Genomic DNA, 17,453 nt, shown 5'->3' with positions numbered 1-17,453 from the left:
CCCATCCAAAGAGTCCGCAGGGAGAAGGACCTCAGCCCGCACCTAGGAGCAAGCACCTGACGCAGGAGGGCCCAACTCCCAGCTCCAGAAGACATTGTGGCCTTGATCCTTGAAGGGACAGAGTGGCAACCAGATCAGGCCCCTCATGTGGCACTATAGCCTGGGCTCCATGCAGGGAACTCTAACAGGGAACAAGAGCTGGCAGGCTGGCACCCAGGTCTTTCTAAAAGGCTAAGAGGAGGCTGGTTAAAAAGACAAAATCTCACAACATGGATAGACTTTGCGGATCATCATACTAAGTGAAGTAAGAGAAAGACAAATGGTATCACTTATAAAGGGAATAGAAAACATGATACAAAAGAACATATCAACAAAACAGGTACAGACTCTCAGGCATAAAGAGCAGACTTGTGTTTGCCAAGGGGGAGGGGAAGTCGGGGAGGGATGGATTGGGAGCTTGGGATTAGCAGATGCAAACTATTCTATGTACAGAATGGATAAACAACAAGGTCCTACACCTTGCACAAGGTATTGCACAAGGAACAATATTCAATATCCTGTGATAAACCATAATGGGAAAGAATATGAAAAAAAATGTGTATATAACAGAATCACTGTGCTGTACAGCAGAAATTAACACAAAATTGTAAGTAAACTATACTTGGATAAAACGTGGGGTTGTTTGTTTTTTGTTTGTTGCTTTTTAGGGCCATACCTGTGGCATATGGAGGTTCCCAGGCTAGGGGTCTAACCGGACCTACAGCTGCCAGCTTACACCACAGCCACAACAACGTGGGACCCGAGCCACTTCTGAAACCTACACCACAGCTCACAGCAACACTGGATCCTTAACCCAGTGAGCGAGGCCAGGGATCGAACCCCCAACCTTATGGTGCCTAGTTGGATTTGTTTCTGCTGCGCCACGACGGGAACTCCAAAACATTTTTAAAAAGACATCATCTCAGACTTCCCGTCATGGCGCAGTGGTTAATGAATCTGACTAGGAACCATGAGGTTGTGAGTTCCATCCCTGCTCTTGCTCAGTCAGTTAAGGATCCGGCGTTGCCGTGAGCTGTGGTGTAGGTCGCAGAAGTGACTCGGATCACGCGTTGCTGTGGCTCTGGCGTAGGCCGGTGGCTACAGCTCCGATTAGACCCCTAGCCTGGGAACCTCCATATGCCGCGGGAGCGGCCCAAGATATAGCAAAAAGACAAAAAAAAAAAAAAAAAAAAAAAAAAGACATCATCTCATTTCACATCTAGCACTTTCCCACACCAACTGGGTCCTTGCACTGCAAAAAATTCTGACCCATGAAACAAAATCTGAGGTGGAAATCTTTAGAGGGTTTAACAGTAGCTTATTCCTACTCAAAAAGTACAGGGGCTCTTATAACACCCCTCTTATTTGCTCTGAAGACAGGCAGTCTTGGTCTACCCCAGTGTAAAGAAAGTATCCAGATGTATTGTGTCCTCTTCCAAGTGCCTAAAAATGGCAGGGTTTCCCCAGATAGTGGGGAAAGTGACCAAGCCAGGCAGGAGAGGCAGGGGACTGGCTACCTGATCTTGAGAGCCCTTCCTTCCAATATATATACGTTCTTATGTATCACTCAAAGTCCTATTTTAATTCCTGCCATTTCCTAAACACTTCTAGTCACACTAAAATGCACTGGCTTTCCAGCGCAGACACAGTGGTGCTGCTCCTATAGGTTATAGGATGGACAGGGCAGGATCACACATGTATAGAAGACCCTAATTGATCATCAGCACAAATGCAGTACTTCCAAGTCCAAGAGCTCTTTGGTACTTGGGTGATGGAATTGCACCAGGAGCTACAGAGTATTCCCAAAGAAACTGGGTCCCCAGTTTGAAACACCTCAGTGACTCCAGTTCCACACCAACCCTGTTCCAAACAAAGACTGTGAAGAAAGGGCTGACAATGTCTGCAGACACGTGGAAGCTACCAGGCAGCCGCTAGTGGCAGTGCTGGGTCCCACTTACTGGGATCCTGGAGGAGCTGTGCTGCAATGGAGACCCGGCGCCTCTCACCGCTGGAGATACCCCCAAAGTTGTAGTTGCCAATCAGTCGATCTGCAACGTGGTTCAGACTCAGCTCTGCCATGACTGCCTCCACCTGTGGGAGACACAACGTCCAGGAAGGCTGGTGACTGCTAGGATGCTCTCACAGTTCATGGGCTGAGGTTGCCACGGGAGAGGCAGCACACTTTCCTTGAGTGCCTAAGCCTTTTCATACGCACCACACCCTGGGGAAGGCACACCTATTACGATAAAATCCAGTTTGGTTTAAATCACACTAGAATATACGTATGAGAGTAAAATAAATAATACAATTTTTTTTCAAAAGTCCTTATGACAATAAAAACTGCTTTCACTTGCTTCAAGGAAATGTAGCAAGAAACAGTAGAGATCTTGCTGGACTCCTATTTTCAGGGTAAGTCAGTCCAGCACATACAGAAAACCCCCCAAAGACGTAGTTACAATATAGCTTATTTTAAAATCTTTGGTTTTTTGAGCCTTTATTATAATGTTTTATACCTTAAAAAAAAAATTTGCTTTGAGCTAATTCTAGCTTCCCCTATGTAACCCAAAAAAGTCCCGGGATCCCATGTAGTCCAATCTCACTGTGGTTTTTTGTATCAAATATAATCCAACTATCAAAAGTAATTAAAAATAAAGTCAGTCTTTATTGGAACCTCTTTAAGGACTTTAAAAGGTACCCAGTTTATAACCTACAGCCACACTTTAAAAAATTTCCTTTCCCCCAATTCTCTCCACTCTGCTTATCTTACATCCTACAATTCCCTGAACCCTCTCCTTACTCCTTAACTCCCCAAAACAACAATCACTTAAAAAAAAAAAATTCTTTACTGCCTCTAATCAAGAAGGTTGGCCTTCTTCCTCCCTCTCCCTCTTTGCTTCCTCAGCTTATCTCCTCTCCAGAGACACTTTCAAAAATCTCTATTTCTGGCCCTCCCCTTACAGAGTACCCCTATCTGCATAAGGCCCTGGGGAAAGCAGACAGAAAGTGACTGAGAATACTTATATACATGGTAATGAGTTTTGCTCCCATGTACTTCTAATGAGATTGTGTTTTTTTATAATGGAAAAAAAAACCCAAAATATTAAAAATGACAACAATGAACTTTTGCTGGAGTAAAAGAGGGGGTGATTTATGGAACAAAGTCCAGAGGAGTTAGAGTGTGGGATCAACAGATGAAGCTTTGACCAAAAGAAGGGACCCATCTGAAATCGATACAAGGGAATAACAAGAAGAGAGGATAATGTGAGAAAAAGAATGTCTAGGAGTTCCCGTCGTGGCGCAGTGGTTAAAGAATCTGACTAGGAACTATGAGGTTGTGGGTTCGATCCCTGGCCTTGCTTAGTGGGTTAAGGATCCAGAGTTGCCATGAGCTGTGGTGTAGGTCGCAGATGTGGCTCGAATCCCGCGTTGCTGTGGCTCTGGCGTAGGCTGACAGCTACAGCTCCTATTCGACCTGTAGCCTGGGAACCTCCATATGCTGTGGGAGCAGCCCAAGAAATGGAAAAAAAAAAAAGAATGTCCATATATGTATAAATGGGTCATTTGGCAGCAGACATTGACAGAACACTGTAAATCAACTATAATAAAAAAAACTTTAAGTGCATAAGTAATCCAGGATGATGGTTTAGGGAAAAAAAGAAGGGTCTCTTCTTGCTAGCAGAGTAGGATTCTGGAATTGAAATTCTCTTGACCTGGCAGGGTTATGCATTCACCAGCCAGGGCAAATTCCTGATCATCCTTTCATCTGCTCTGCAGCAGCAAGAAAAAAATAAAACTTGCCCCTCCTGGCTCAGAAGGCATGGAGAGAGGAGACATTCTCTTAATCTGTTCTGTCCCTGGCGAGAAGACTCTCTCATGCTTTGCAAACACTACTGGGAATAGAATTCACAGAATCTTGGAAGGGACCACTGGGCTCATTGGGATCCATTGGGATCATCAATCCTTCCATGCTGTGTGATTTCACATAAACAGATTCCTCATGTCAGCTCCAGGAGAGAGGTATTATTACTCTATTGTAAAGGAGAAAACAGATCCTCAGAGAGGTCCATCGATGGCCCAAGGCCACACCATTAGCAAATGGCAGAGCTGAGACTGAGAGTAAACTGTGTGGGTTCTCAAGTGGTCCAAGAAGCACAAGATTTGGCCAACCGCCCAGCAGACGCAGCCTGCCCACGTCAACCGTGGCTTTACATGCAAGTTCTGCAGAGAACAGAAGCAGCTCTGCTATGTTCTCTGCTCTATTATCACAGGCACTGCCTTCTTCCTAAATGACTTTTATCAGGATTTTACAACCTGTAGACTGGATTTACTCAGAAAGTACTCTCGGAGTTCCCACTGCGGCTCAGTGGTTAACGAACCTGACTAGTATCCATGAGGATGTGGGTTCAATCCCTGGCCTAGCTCAGTGGGTTAAGGGGGTTAAGGATCCGGGGTACCGTGAGCTGTAGTGTCGGTCGCAGACGTGGCTTGGATCCTGCATTGCTGTGGCTGTGGCGTAGGCCGGCAGCTACAGCTCCAACTGGACCCCTAGCCTGGGAATCTCCATATGCCATGGGTGCCGCCCTAAAAAGAAAAAACAAAAAGAAAAGAAAAAAGAAAACAAAGAAAGAAAGTACTCACAAGCAGGAGAACTTTATGATAGGAAACCTCGCAAGGCTGCTGGTTAGGGGCTGCCAGTACCAGGGAGAGGGCCCTTCACAGGGAGCAAATTTGCCATTAACCAATGGCAAGTACCCTTGAATTTTCTGAATCTTTATACAAATATGTGCATTTTTCAGGGGAAATGGCTCATTGGCTTTCTCAGATTCTCTCCTCCGGGGTATGGGATGTAAATGGATCACTACCTCAAAAGAATCTGCTTATGACATCGTTTCTCCCACTCAAATACCAATGAGATGTCCCCCTACCTATTTCAGAGACAAAAATACTAAAGCAGGCAGACAGGAAGCCTGCAGAGGGGCTCGCCTGTCACTCACTGTCACGCGAACATGCCTGTGTCTCACTGGGAGCTGAACTCTGACCTGCACCTTCTAGAGCACCGGGGGGCTCAAGGAGGCATGACGGAGCTAGACGACCTGGGATGGCCTCCCAGCTCTGCCTGTCCGACTTGTGGGATCTTGATCTCCTTGGGGGTCAGTTTCTTTTCTTTCTTTCTTTCTTTCTTTTTTTTTTTTTTTTTTTGTCTTTTGCCTTTTCTAGGGCCGCTCCCGCAGCATAAGGAGGTTCCCAGGCTAGGGGTCCAATTGGAGCTGCAGCCACTGGCCTACGCCAGCGCCACAGCAACGTGGGATCCAAGCCGCATCTGTGACCTACATCGCAGCTCACGACAACGCCAGATCCCGCAAGGCCAGGGATCGAACCCGCAACCTCATGGTTCCCAGTTGGATCCGTTAACCACTGAGCCATGACGGGAACTCCGGGGCGGGGGCGGGGGGGGGGGTCAGTTTCTTAAGCTGAAAAATGGAGATAAGGCCTCCCTCAGAGAGTTGATACCAGAATGAAATGAGATATCGTATGTGAACAAGGCCAAAATGATGCCAGCCAGATATGAGAGCCCAGAATGCAAGCTGGTAGAAGAGCAAGAACCTCACAATGGCTTCAGGCAATCTCCAGGGAGGAACAGGGCTAGTCTTTCTCTGTCTTTTTCTAGGGCTGCACCCATGGCATATGGAAGTTCCCAGGCTAGGGGTTAAATCAAGGGCTAGTCTTGCTCTGTGTGGCTGATGGTCCATTTGGGGGGGGGGGCATTAAGAATTTTTTTTTTTTTTTTTTTTTTTGCTTTTTACTTTTTTGTTTGCGTGTTCGTTTGGGCTTCATTTGTGGCATATGGAAGTTCCCAGGCTATGGGAGGAAAGCCCGTGAGGAGCCTTGCTGTGTCCTCACGGTGGTAAAGCTTCCGAGACAGGTGTCACGGGTAGTCTCTGGCAGCTCTGGGAACCCATTTCCCAGGGAACTATGCCTGCTCTGCAGCTGACACACTAACTTGTCCTTTTTGTGTGTGTCCAGGTAAGTTCCCCGGGAGGTTACCTAGAGTTACTTCCAAACTGGGTACACTGAACGAAACAGACTGGAACCTAGAAAGAGGTGACAATTCACCAGTTCCTCCTTCACCAACTGAATCCAGTTTGGAAGATGCTTCAGAGGAATTTGGGGAAAATCTCAACAAGGCTGCAAGGCAAGGGGCAGTGAGGAAAATAACCATATCTGTCCATAGAGCTCCCAAGACAGCACCATCCAACAGACATACAATGCAAACCACACTGAGAAGTTCAACAGTTTAGCGGCCACATTTTAGAGAGTGAAAAGAAGCAGGTGAAACGAATTTGAGTGGTATAATTTCTTCAACCCAAGACAGCCAAGATATTATCACTTTGACCCATAAATCAGTATTTTAAACATCATTAATGAGCTATCTCACATTCTGTGGCTCCAGACTAATTTTCTAAAATCTCACAGCACACCTCGGTTAGGTCTAGTCACATTTCAAGGGTCCCAAAGCCACTTGTGACTAGTGGCTGCCGTAAGGGACAGCACAGGTTTAGGCGCTTAAAGGATGAAGCGTGAAGGGGAGAAAAGAGCACAAGGAGGGAAGAGGGGTGCGAAGCCAACATGGGGAGGTCCCCTGGGTGGCCCCAGGGTGGTACCCACCTTCTTCTGGATGACGTTTGGGGAGCTGCCACGGATGGCCAGCAGCGCTGTGTAGAGCAGCGTCTCGCGGACCGTCAGGCTGCTCAGCAGCGTGTCGCTCTGCAGGGGAGGGATAGGTCAGTGTCCGTGTTATCCAGCGCCCCCCCACCCCCGCTCACCATCACACACACACACACACACCCCCACTGGCTTCACAGTCAGGGGCCGGGGATGCATGCACCTGCAGGACGTAGGAGAAGCAGTCCTGGAACTGCTCCCTGCGCAGCGCCTGGCCATTCACAAACACCTCCCCCAGCAGGGTCCCCTTGCTCCCCAGCCTCCCGGACATGGCATCCAGCAGCGTGGTTTTCCCCGAGCCTGGGAGGTGACAAGAGAAGGCCTTGGAGGAAGCCCTCCATGACTCCATGCAGGAATTTCACCAGACCCTTGGTGAACCTGTGGTGCAGCCCTGACGTGTCCTCTCCTTGGCCTCATGGGTCAAACTCATGGCTGGGAAGCATTGTTCCAGCTTGTTCTCTCAGTGAGAGGGGACAAGCTATGTCTCTCCTCCAGGTCAGGACTGGAGAAGCTTCATCTGCCTGTTTATTTTGCTTTTAAAGTTGTTTCAGGCTGAAAAAGAAAACACAGGATCAAAATAAAAGGAAAATCAGGGCTCTTGGAAACGTTTGGAGCCTAGGATATCTGAATTTCTTTTGGGGACTCCCTGGGATACTTTGGTGGTTCCTGAATGTAGGGGACACGAGAGCCTTGCTAATCAAGTGTGGTCTGAGGACCACCAGCAGCAGCAGCACCTGAGAGGTTGTTAGAAATGCAGAATCTCAGGCCCCAACCCAGAACTCCTAAATCAGATTCTGCTTTTTAATAAGATCCCTTCTTATTAAAAGGATCTTATTAAAGTTCTCGTGCATGTTAGAGTTTGAGAAGCTCTAGCTGAGCAAGTCAAACCAAGTCAAACCAAGTTGGTCTCAGCCTGCAAGGAGAGCCTAGAGCATAATGCAGCTGGTTGTCTCTAAGAACTTTCTCAATAGACGCAGAAAAAGCCTTTGACAAAATCCAACATTCATTTCTGATAAAAAAAAAAAAAACCTTCAGAAAGTGGGCATAGAGGGAACCTACCTCAACATAATAAAGGCCATATATGACAAACTCAGAGCTAACCTCATTCTCAATGGTGAAAAGCTGAAAGAGTTCCCACTGAGATCAGGAACAAGACAAGGATGTCCACTCTCACCACTACTCTTCAACATAGTTTTGGAAGTCCTAGCCACAACAATCAGAGAAGTAAAAGAAAGAAAAGGAATCCAAATTGGAAAGGAAGAAGTCAAACTATTACTATTTGCTGATGACATGATACTATACCTAGAGAATCCTAAAGACTCTACCAGAAAACTGTTAGAGCTCATCCATGAATTTGGCAAAGTCACAGGATACAAAATTCATACACAGAAATCAATGGCATTTCTATATACTAACAATGAAAGATCAGAAAGAGGAATTAGGGAAGCAATCCCGTTTACCATCACATCCAAAAGACTAAAATACTTAGGAATAAACCTACCTAAAGAGACAAAAGACCTGTACTCTGAAAACTATAAGATGCTGATGAAAGAAATCAAAGATGACACAAACAGATGGAAAGACACACCATGCTCTTGGACTGGAAGAGTCACTATTATCAAAATGACTATACTACCCAAGGCAATCTACACATTCAATGCAATCCCTATTAAATTACCAAGGACATTTTTCACAGAACTTGAACAAAATATTTTAAAGTTTGCTTGGAAGCACAAAAGACCAGAATAGCCAAAGACATCCTGAAAAAGAAAAATGGAGCTGGAAGAATCAGGCTCCTTGACGTCAGACTATACTACAAAGCAACAGTCATCAAAACCATATGGTACTGGCACAAAGACAGACACATAGATCAGTGGAACAGGATAGAAAGCCCAGAATTAAACCCACACACCTACAGCCAACTCATCTTGACAAAGGAGGCAAGAATATACAATGGAGAAAGGACAGCTTGTTCAATAAGTGGTGCTGGGAAAACTGGACAGCCACATGGAAAAGAATGAAATTAGAACACTCCCTAACACCATACGCAAAAATAAACCCAAATGGATTAAAGACCTAGATATAAGACCAGACACTATAAAACTCCTAGAGGAAAACATAGGCCAAACACTCTCTGACATAAACATCTTCACAGATCCACCTCTTAGAGTAATGACAGTAAAAACAAAAATAAACAAATGGGACCTAATTAAACTTAAAAGTTTGTATACAGCAAAGGAACCCCTAAACAAACGAAAAGACAGCCCACAGAATGGGAGAAAATGTTTGCAAATGAATCGACTGACAAGGGGTTAATCTCCAAAGTATATAAACACCTTCTGCAGCTCAATACCAAAAAAAAAACCCCATCAAAAAATGGGCAGAAGATCTAAACAGACAATTCTCCAAAGATGTACAGATGGCCAAAAAACACATAAGATGTTCAACATCACTCATCATTAGAGAAATGTAAATCAAAACCACTATGAGGTACCACCTTACAGTTGCCAGAATGGCCATCATCAAAAAGTCTACAAACAATATTGCTGGAGAGGGTGTGGAGAAAAAGGAAAACTAGTACACTGTTGGTGGGATTGCTACTTGGTGCAACCACTGTGGGAAAAAGTATGGTGATTCCTCAGAAAACTAAACATAGAACTACCATTTGATCCAGCAATCCCACTCCTGGGCATCTATCCAGAGAAAACCATGACTCACAAAGACACATGTACTCCAATGTTCATTGCAGCACTACTTGCAACAGCCAAGAGATGGAAACAACCTAAATGTCCATCGACAGAGGAATGGATCAAGATATGCTACATATACACAATGGAATATTACTCAGCCATGAAAAGGAATGAAATACCAGCATTTTTAGCAACATGGATGGACCTAGAAATTATCATGTTAAATGAAGTCAGTCACACAATGAGACACCAACATCAAATGCTTTCACTGACATGGGGAATCTGAAAAAAGGACAGAATGAACTTCTTTGCAGAACAGACACTGACTCACAGACTTTGAAAAACTTATGTTTTCCAAAGGAGACAGTTGGGGGGTTGAGGGGATGCGCTGGGGGTGTGGGATGGAAATCCTATAAAATTGGATTGTGATGATCACTTTACAACTATAAATGTAATAAATTCATTGAGTAATTAAAAAAAAAAACTTTCTCACAGAGGAGATGGGATGAAATCACCTCCCTGAGCTGGGATGACTGGAGGGTGAGGTTTCTCCTGGTTTGCTTTTTCTAGGATTAGAGATTAGTAATCCTTTAGGATAAGACACCATCTAGACCTTCCCATTCTTACTGGACAGAAGCCCAGAGAGTTATTGGAGCTAACTCTCCAATAGAGAGTCCCCAGGCTTTCCTAATCAAGGCTGTTAGGAATTCAGAATTAGTAATGGAGGAAACAGGCAAGAGGTTCTGGGCCGTCGGAGAAGATAACCAGCTAATTCTACTCAGGATGTGATGACTTGCGCAAAACCAAAGAAAAGATCTTTGGTTCAAATATTTTAAAGAAACTCCTAGTTGCTCTGAAGGGGTGCGAAGTTGAGCAAGCCCAGCTCCTGGAGCAGTGATCTTCTTGGCCCATGACTGATCATGCTTGGAATCAGCCCCCGTGTGTTCAGGTAGAGGTTGGCGTGGGGAAGGGAGGAAGGTGATAGTAAAGAAACAGCATGTGACTTCACTGGGGTTGTCTTTCAAAAATGCGCCCTGAAGTTTCTCAGTCACGTATTAAGCCATGTCTGTGCTTCTTTTAACTAGTGGTCTCCCTGGCCTTACATTTCTGGGATCCGATCTCAACTCGGGTTGCTAGTGTTACTTCATATGAAATTGTTTGGGCTTCTGTCAGATGCTCCACATATCCTGCCGCCTGGATTGCCGGTCCACTGCTACGGCCAGATTAACCTTCTTCTTTGTTGCCAAATCCAGGAGATGCTTCTCGGCATGTTGTTGACCTCTCGGCAATGTTTGATACTCTTGTTTGCCCCTCTCTGTAAATCTCTCTCCTTTGGCTTTGATGCCACCTCATCCTCTTGGTTTAATCCTGCTGGTTTGGCTGCTGCTTCTCAGCCTCCTGTGGGTGGCCGTGGATTGGGGTTCTTTTCATATCACACATTCTGACTGAGCAACAGTGAGCACCAGCTTGCTAGCCAGCATGGGAGGGAGCCATTTGGGAAGTAGCTTCTCCAGCCCCACGACTGCAGCCTCAGCTCACATCCAACCTCACCTCACAAAAGACCCCAGACAGAAATTTCCAACCAAGGCACTCCCATATATCTGACTCAAAGAAACACTGAGAGATAATAAATGCTTTTTATTATTTTAAGTCACTTAGCTTGGGGATCCTTTTTAAAACATAAAAATAGGTAACTAACAGTGTTTCCTTTAAAAACATGTGTCAAATATTTATTAACTCATTAGTGAGGGTACCAGCAGGATGACTAAACTCATTCAAAAATAGATATGAGAGGAGTTCCTGCTGTGGCATGGCAGGTTAAGGATCTGGCCTTGATGCAGCTGTGGCATAGATTGTGGCCGAGGCTTGAATTCGATTCCCGACCCGGGAACTTCCATGTGCCATGAGTGCAGCCATTTAAAAAAAAAAAAAAAGATGTAAGAAATGAATATGTATTCTTAGTGGAAAAGAGAAGATTGGAATAAGTTGCAAAGTTAGATGCAAAAATGGTTAATGCTCTAGGATGTGACACCAAAGGTACAGGTAACAAAAGAAAAAATAGACAAATTGGACTTCATGACAAGTTTAAACTTATGCTTTTCAACGAAAGACACTATCCATATTATAAAAAGGCAGTTCACAGGATGAGAGAAAAATATTTGCAAATCTTATATCAGAAAAGGGATTAACATCCAGAGTAGACAGAGAGAGCTTCTAAAACTCAACAATGACGACAACGACAATGACCAAAAAACCAAATAACCGGATTCGAGACTGGTAAAGGACTTGAATAAACATTCCTCCAAAGATACACAAATGGCTAAGAAGCACATGAAAAAATCTTCAATCTTATTAATCATTAGGGAAATAGAAATCAAAACTATAATGAGAAACCACATCCCACCCAATAGATACTATTAAGAAAAAAAAAAACAAAAACAGAAAATAACAAGTGTTGGCTAGGTTGTGGAAAAATTTGAACCCTGTGCGCTATTGCTGGAAATATAAAGTGGTGCAGCCTCTGTGGAAAAGAGTACAGCAGTTCCTCAAAACATTCAAAATAGTATTACCATATGATCCAGCAATGCCACTTCTGGATATAGATCCAAAAGAATTAAAATTAGGGTCTTGAAGAGCTATTTATACACCCTTGTTCACAGCAACATTCTTCAAAGTAACTAAAATGTCGAAGCAACCGAAGTGTCCATTAATGGATGAACAGATAAGCAAACTACAGTCTATAGATACAATGGAATGTTATTCAGCCTTTAAAATGAAGGAAATTCTGCAATATGCTACAATATGGATGAACACTGAAAAAAGCCAGTCATGAAGATATACGGTCTGATTCCATGTAGATGAGGAGCTTAGAGTAGTCAAAATCATAAAGCCTGGGGCTGAGAGAATGGCAGAAAAGGAGTTACTATTTAATGGGAATAGTTTCCATTTGACAAGATGAAAGGTTTTGTGGGGATGGATAGTGGTGATGATTGCACACAACCATGTGAATGTATTTAATTCTACTGAACTGTACATTTTTAAATGGTTCAGATGATACACAAAAATAAACTCAAAGTGCTTTAAAAACTTAAATGCAAGACATGACACCATAAAACTCCTAGAAGACAACATAGGCAAAACATTCTCTGACATAAATCGCAGCAATATTTTCTTAGATCAGTATCCTGAAGCAAAAGAAATAGAAAACAAAAATAAACAAATGGGACCTAATCAAACCTCTAAGCTTCTGCACAGCAAAGGAAATCATCAATGAAATGAAAAGACAACCTCCAGAATGGGAGAAAATATTTGCCAGTGATGTGACTGCGAAGGGATTAATTTCCAAAATAAACAAAAAGCACATACAGCTCAGTATCAAAAAACCAAATAATCCAATTTAAAAAATGGGCAGAAGACCTAAACGGTCATTTCTCCAAAGACATACAGATGGCCGACAGGCACATGAAAAGATGCTCAACATTGCAAATTATTAGAGAAATGTAAATCAAAACCGCAATGAAGTATCACTGGCCAGAATAACTATCATCAAAAAGTCTACAAATAATATATGCTGGAGAGGGTATGGAAAAAAGAAAGCCTCCTACAGTGTTGGTGGGAATGTAAATTGGTGCAGCTACTGCAGAGAACAGTATGGAGCTTCCTTAAAAAAATAAAAACGGAGTTACCATAAGATCCAGCAAATTCACTCTTGGGCATATATCCGGAAAAGACAAAAAATCTAATTTAAAAAGGTACATACACCCCAGTTCATTTCAGCACTATTTACAATAGCCAAGACTTGGAAACAACTCAGGTGCCCATCAAGAGATGATTGGTTTAAGAAGTTTGGTGTGTATGTATATACATACATACATACACACACACAATGGAGTATTACTCAGCCATAAAAATGAAATAATGAAATAATGCCATTTGTAGCAACAGGGATGGATTTAAGAGATTATCAGGGGAGTTCCCGTCGTGGCGCAGTGGTTAACGAATTCCACTAGGAACCATGAGGTTGCGGGTTCGGTCCCTGCCCTTGCTCAGTGGGTTAACGATCCGGCATTGCCGTGAGCTGTGGTGTAGGTCGCAGACACGGCTCGGATCATGCGTTGCTGTGGCTCTGGCGTAGGCCGGTGGCTACAGCTCCGATTCAACCCCTAGCCTGGGAACCTCCATATGCCGCGGGAGCGGCCCAAGAAATAGCAACAACAACAACAACAACAAAAGACAAAAGACGAAAAAAAAAAAAAAAAAAAGAGATTATCAGGGAGTGCCCATCATCATGGTGCTGTAGGTAACAAATCTGACTAGGAACCATGAGGTTGAGGGTTCGATCCCTGGCCTTGCTCAGTGAGTTAAGGATCTGTGAGCTGTGGTGTAGGTTGCAGACATGGCCTGGATCTGGCATTGCTGTGGCTGTGGTATAGGCTGGAAGCTGTAGCTCTCATTAGACCCCTAGCCTGGGAACCTCCATATGTGGCAGGTGAGGCTCTAAAAAGCAAAAAAAAAAAAAAAAAAAAAAAAAAAAAAAAAAAAGAAAGAGAGAGATTATCATACTAAATGAAATAGGTCAGAGAAAGACAAACATATGATATCACATATATCACATATGTGCAGAATCTAAAAAAAATGATACAAATGAATTTATTTAACAAAAGAGAAACAGACTCACAGACATAGAAAACAAATTTATGGTTACCAAAGTGGAAATAGAGCAGGGGAAGAGATGAATTAGGACCTTGGGATTAACAGATATACTACTATATATAAAATAAATAACCAGCAAGGACCTATTATATAGCACAGGGACTTATATTCAATATCTTATAATAATCTATAATGAAAAAGAATATATATATATATATACCTGAAACTAAGACAACATTATAAATCAACCAAACTTCGATAAAAATAAATAAATAAATAAATAAAATAAAAATAAATAAAATAATTTGAGATGGCAAATTTTACATGTATTCTACCACAATTTAAAAAAAGAAAGGGAGTTCCCATTGTGGCCCAGTGGAAATGAATCCGACTAGTATCCATGAGGATGCATGTTGGATCCCTGGCCTCGCTCAGTGTGTCAGGGATCCAGCATTGCTGTGGCTGTGGTGTTGGCTGGCAGCTGGAGCTCTGATTCGACCCCTAGCCTGGGAATTTCCGTATGCCTCAGATGCAGCCCTAAAAAAAAAAGAAAAAAGGTTAATGCCCTACAGGGCAATAAAACCCTGACCCTTGGGCTTATCTTCTCTACAAGGGCAGAGACAGTCTGTAAGCAAACAGTCTAGAGCAGTAGCCTAGAGTCCAAGTCCTAAATGTTAGAAAATAATGGGTCAAAACTGTCTTCCCTTGGAGTGGTGGTTGCCCATGGGCAGGCTCGCATTGGACCATTCTCTAGTCAGACTTTGTACACCTAAATCATCTTTTGCCTCACTAATAAAGACTCCATAAACAAAACAGTTTTAGATAAGACACCAGAAAAACCCCAAGAGTAATTCAGAGCATTAATTCATGTGCTTACTCATTTATTCAGCAAATATTTATTAAGCACTTACCATGTGGCCAGCCCTGTCCTAGCTGTTAAGGATACAGCAGGAAAAATAAAACAAAACCAAAAACTCCCACGCTCACGGAATTTACCATCTATTATGAATTCATGTTCAATATAAAAGGATGGACAGTCATAAAACCATGATAAGTTATCTCAGAAATCAGTCCATGAGCCCCTAGAACAGAGAGCCCACCCACTGTCCTTGCTGAGTCATACATGAAGTGTGACATTGGCCTGTGAGACACCCTTCCAAGAAGGTGGGTTCAATTCCTTGTGCTTCATGTCACCCTTTTTTATCCTACACAAGGAAGGCAACAAGTGACACATTATTATAGGAATAACTCAGCCTTTTTTTTTTTTTTTTTTTTTTTTTTTCGTCCTTTTAGGGCTGAACGTGTGACCTATGGAGGTTCCCAGGCCAGGGGTTGAATCCGAGCAGCCGCTGCCAGCCTGTGCCACAGTCACAGCAACGCAAAATCTGAGCCGCATCTGTGACCTACACTACATCTCACGGCAATCCTGGATCCTTAACTCACTGAGAAGGCCACGGATTGAACCCGAGTCCTACAGATAATAGTCGGGTTCATTACTGCTGAGCCATGACCGGACCTCCCAGCCTTTTCCCTTTTAAAGAATGGAAAAGCGCAATTAGAATGATCCTGGAGGGGGAGGGCGAGGGAAGGGGAGGGATTGGGAGCTTGGGGAGGGATTGGGAGCTTGGGGTTAACAGATGCAAACTATTGCTCTTGGAATGGATTTACAATGAGATCCTGCTGTGTAGCACTGAGACCTATGTCTAGATACTTACTTTGCAGCACGACAACGGGGGGAGAAATTATGTATACATGTATGTGTAACTGGGTTCCCATGCCGTACAGTGGGAAAAAAAAAAATAGAATGATCCTGGATGTTGTGGTCCATGCATAACAGTTAGACATGGTTAAAAATTGGAAATAGGAAATGAAATCTCAGGAAATTGTAACCATTCTTGTCAGCGAATTCTTTTTCAGTTCAGCTTAATGGCACTGCTGTTGCCATCCAGTTGTCCACCTGCTATAGCAAGGGAGTGGCTGTGGATTTAACTTTCTGGGGTCGAAAGCATCTGTGACCATGCTTGACCTGTTTCCAGGCAGAAAAACAGCATTTACTGAGCACCCTTATATGCCCGGCATGTGCTGGGTGCTTTTCAAACTTCGAAATATGAATTAACTTACATGTGTTTCACAGATCTTTCCAAAGATTTCACATCAGCACCAGATTCTATTCATATCGGATGTGCACGTCACCGGATTTCATCCTAATATTAAACTCATGGCCTTCTTGACCTACAACTTAGAGCTGTTTTTCTCAATGTGGTGTTCAAATCAAGCTGAAGCCTTTTCTGAGTCCTCATGGACTCAAATTTGGGGAACGCCTTCCCCGGCTTACCTGAGCTCCCTAAGATGCACATGATCTGCCCACTCTCGATGTACAAGGAGATGTCTTTGAGGATCTGCCTGGTCCACTTCTTTTGACAAGATGCGATGTCCCACCAGGGTCCCACGTGATAGCTTTAAAGGAAACCCCATGAGGGGAAAGGCAGCATGGGGTCCTGCAAGGGCCCAGACCCTTGTCCCCCCAGCCCTGATCCCAGTTCTCCCCAGCCCTAGTTGTCTCTGGACAGGTTCCTCAGTGTCCTCCTCTGTAGATCCCAGCAGATAGTGATGGAAGATCACCTATGAAAAGCACCTGTCAGGGAGCGGCTCTGATTATCAGCTCTCTGTGGCTAGCCAGCAGGTGACAAACAGGACACTCCTTGTTCGTTCGGTTGCCTCTGCGTTCCTTCATCCAGTTCATTACACCTCGGGTTCCCAAGCACCCCCATTCCCCAAGCCCGCTCCATCTGCCCGGGGCAGGCTGCTGTCAAGGGAGACACGAGGCGGGAAGGGGCAGGAGGCAGAGTGCAGCTGCTGTTTGTGGCAGCTCCCAGGTCCCGCTGTGGGCAGGAGGAGGGGCCCTTCACTGTGGCTCCTCATGTCCCTCTGGCAGCCCTTCTACTCTCCTCTCTCCACCTCCATCTGCTGAAGAGGGAGCCCAAGCCTCTGAGCATGCCCCCCCCCGCCGCCCCCGACCCCGGGGGAGGTGACAAAGGAGGAGGCATTACCTGACACTGTAGGAGGAATGGAAAATGCCCAGGCTGTGTCGAGATGTTGAAGCAGCTGCAGGAAGCCCCTTTAGGGAGCTCCAGGAGCCTCTGTGTACTTGGAGCTCCCCGGACTCCACAGGGGTGAGAAATGGAAGTTCGCTCATGATCAACAGGAAGCCAAGAGAGGGCAATTTTCTGACCCTCCCTGGTGCGCTCCCGGGGCAGACTGTCCAGCCTGCTCCTCACCTGGCCCGGGAGCCTCTCCTCAGGCCTTCCCAGCAGCTGGACTGGGGTTTGGCCGTGGATGCCATTATCT

General features: G+C 44.4%; 1 protein-coding gene across 2 annotated transcripts in view; it reads right to left on the bottom strand.

Moving 5' to 3' along the window:
• The window catches only part of ABCG5 (ATP binding cassette subfamily G member 5), a 40,590-nt gene extending 23,147 nt beyond the window's left edge, over positions 1-17,443 (bottom strand). For both annotated transcript variants that reach the window (XM_021087571.1, XM_021087572.1), the window contains exons 1-5: positions 17,156-17,443; positions 16,441-16,562; positions 6,926-7,062; positions 6,706-6,804; positions 1,998-2,130 (exon numbers count right to left, since the gene is read on the bottom strand). In XM_021087571.1, coding sequence (XP_020943230.1) covers positions 1,998-2,130; positions 6,706-6,804; positions 6,926-7,062; positions 16,441-16,562; positions 17,156-17,301 — 637 coding nt within the window. In that variant the 5' untranslated portion in view covers positions 17,302-17,443. The remainder of the gene's footprint in view (positions 1-1,997; positions 2,131-6,705; positions 6,805-6,925; positions 7,063-16,440; positions 16,563-17,155) is intronic.

Source organism: Sus scrofa, chromosome 3 (genome assembly GCF_000003025.6).
Source record: "Sus scrofa isolate TJ Tabasco breed Duroc chromosome 3, Sscrofa11.1, whole genome shotgun sequence".
Taxonomy (NCBI): domain Eukaryota; kingdom Metazoa; phylum Chordata; class Mammalia; order Artiodactyla; family Suidae; genus Sus; species Sus scrofa.
The sequence above is the reverse complement of the archived record's forward strand: the minus strand, read 5'-3'. Positions and strand labels throughout refer to the sequence as shown.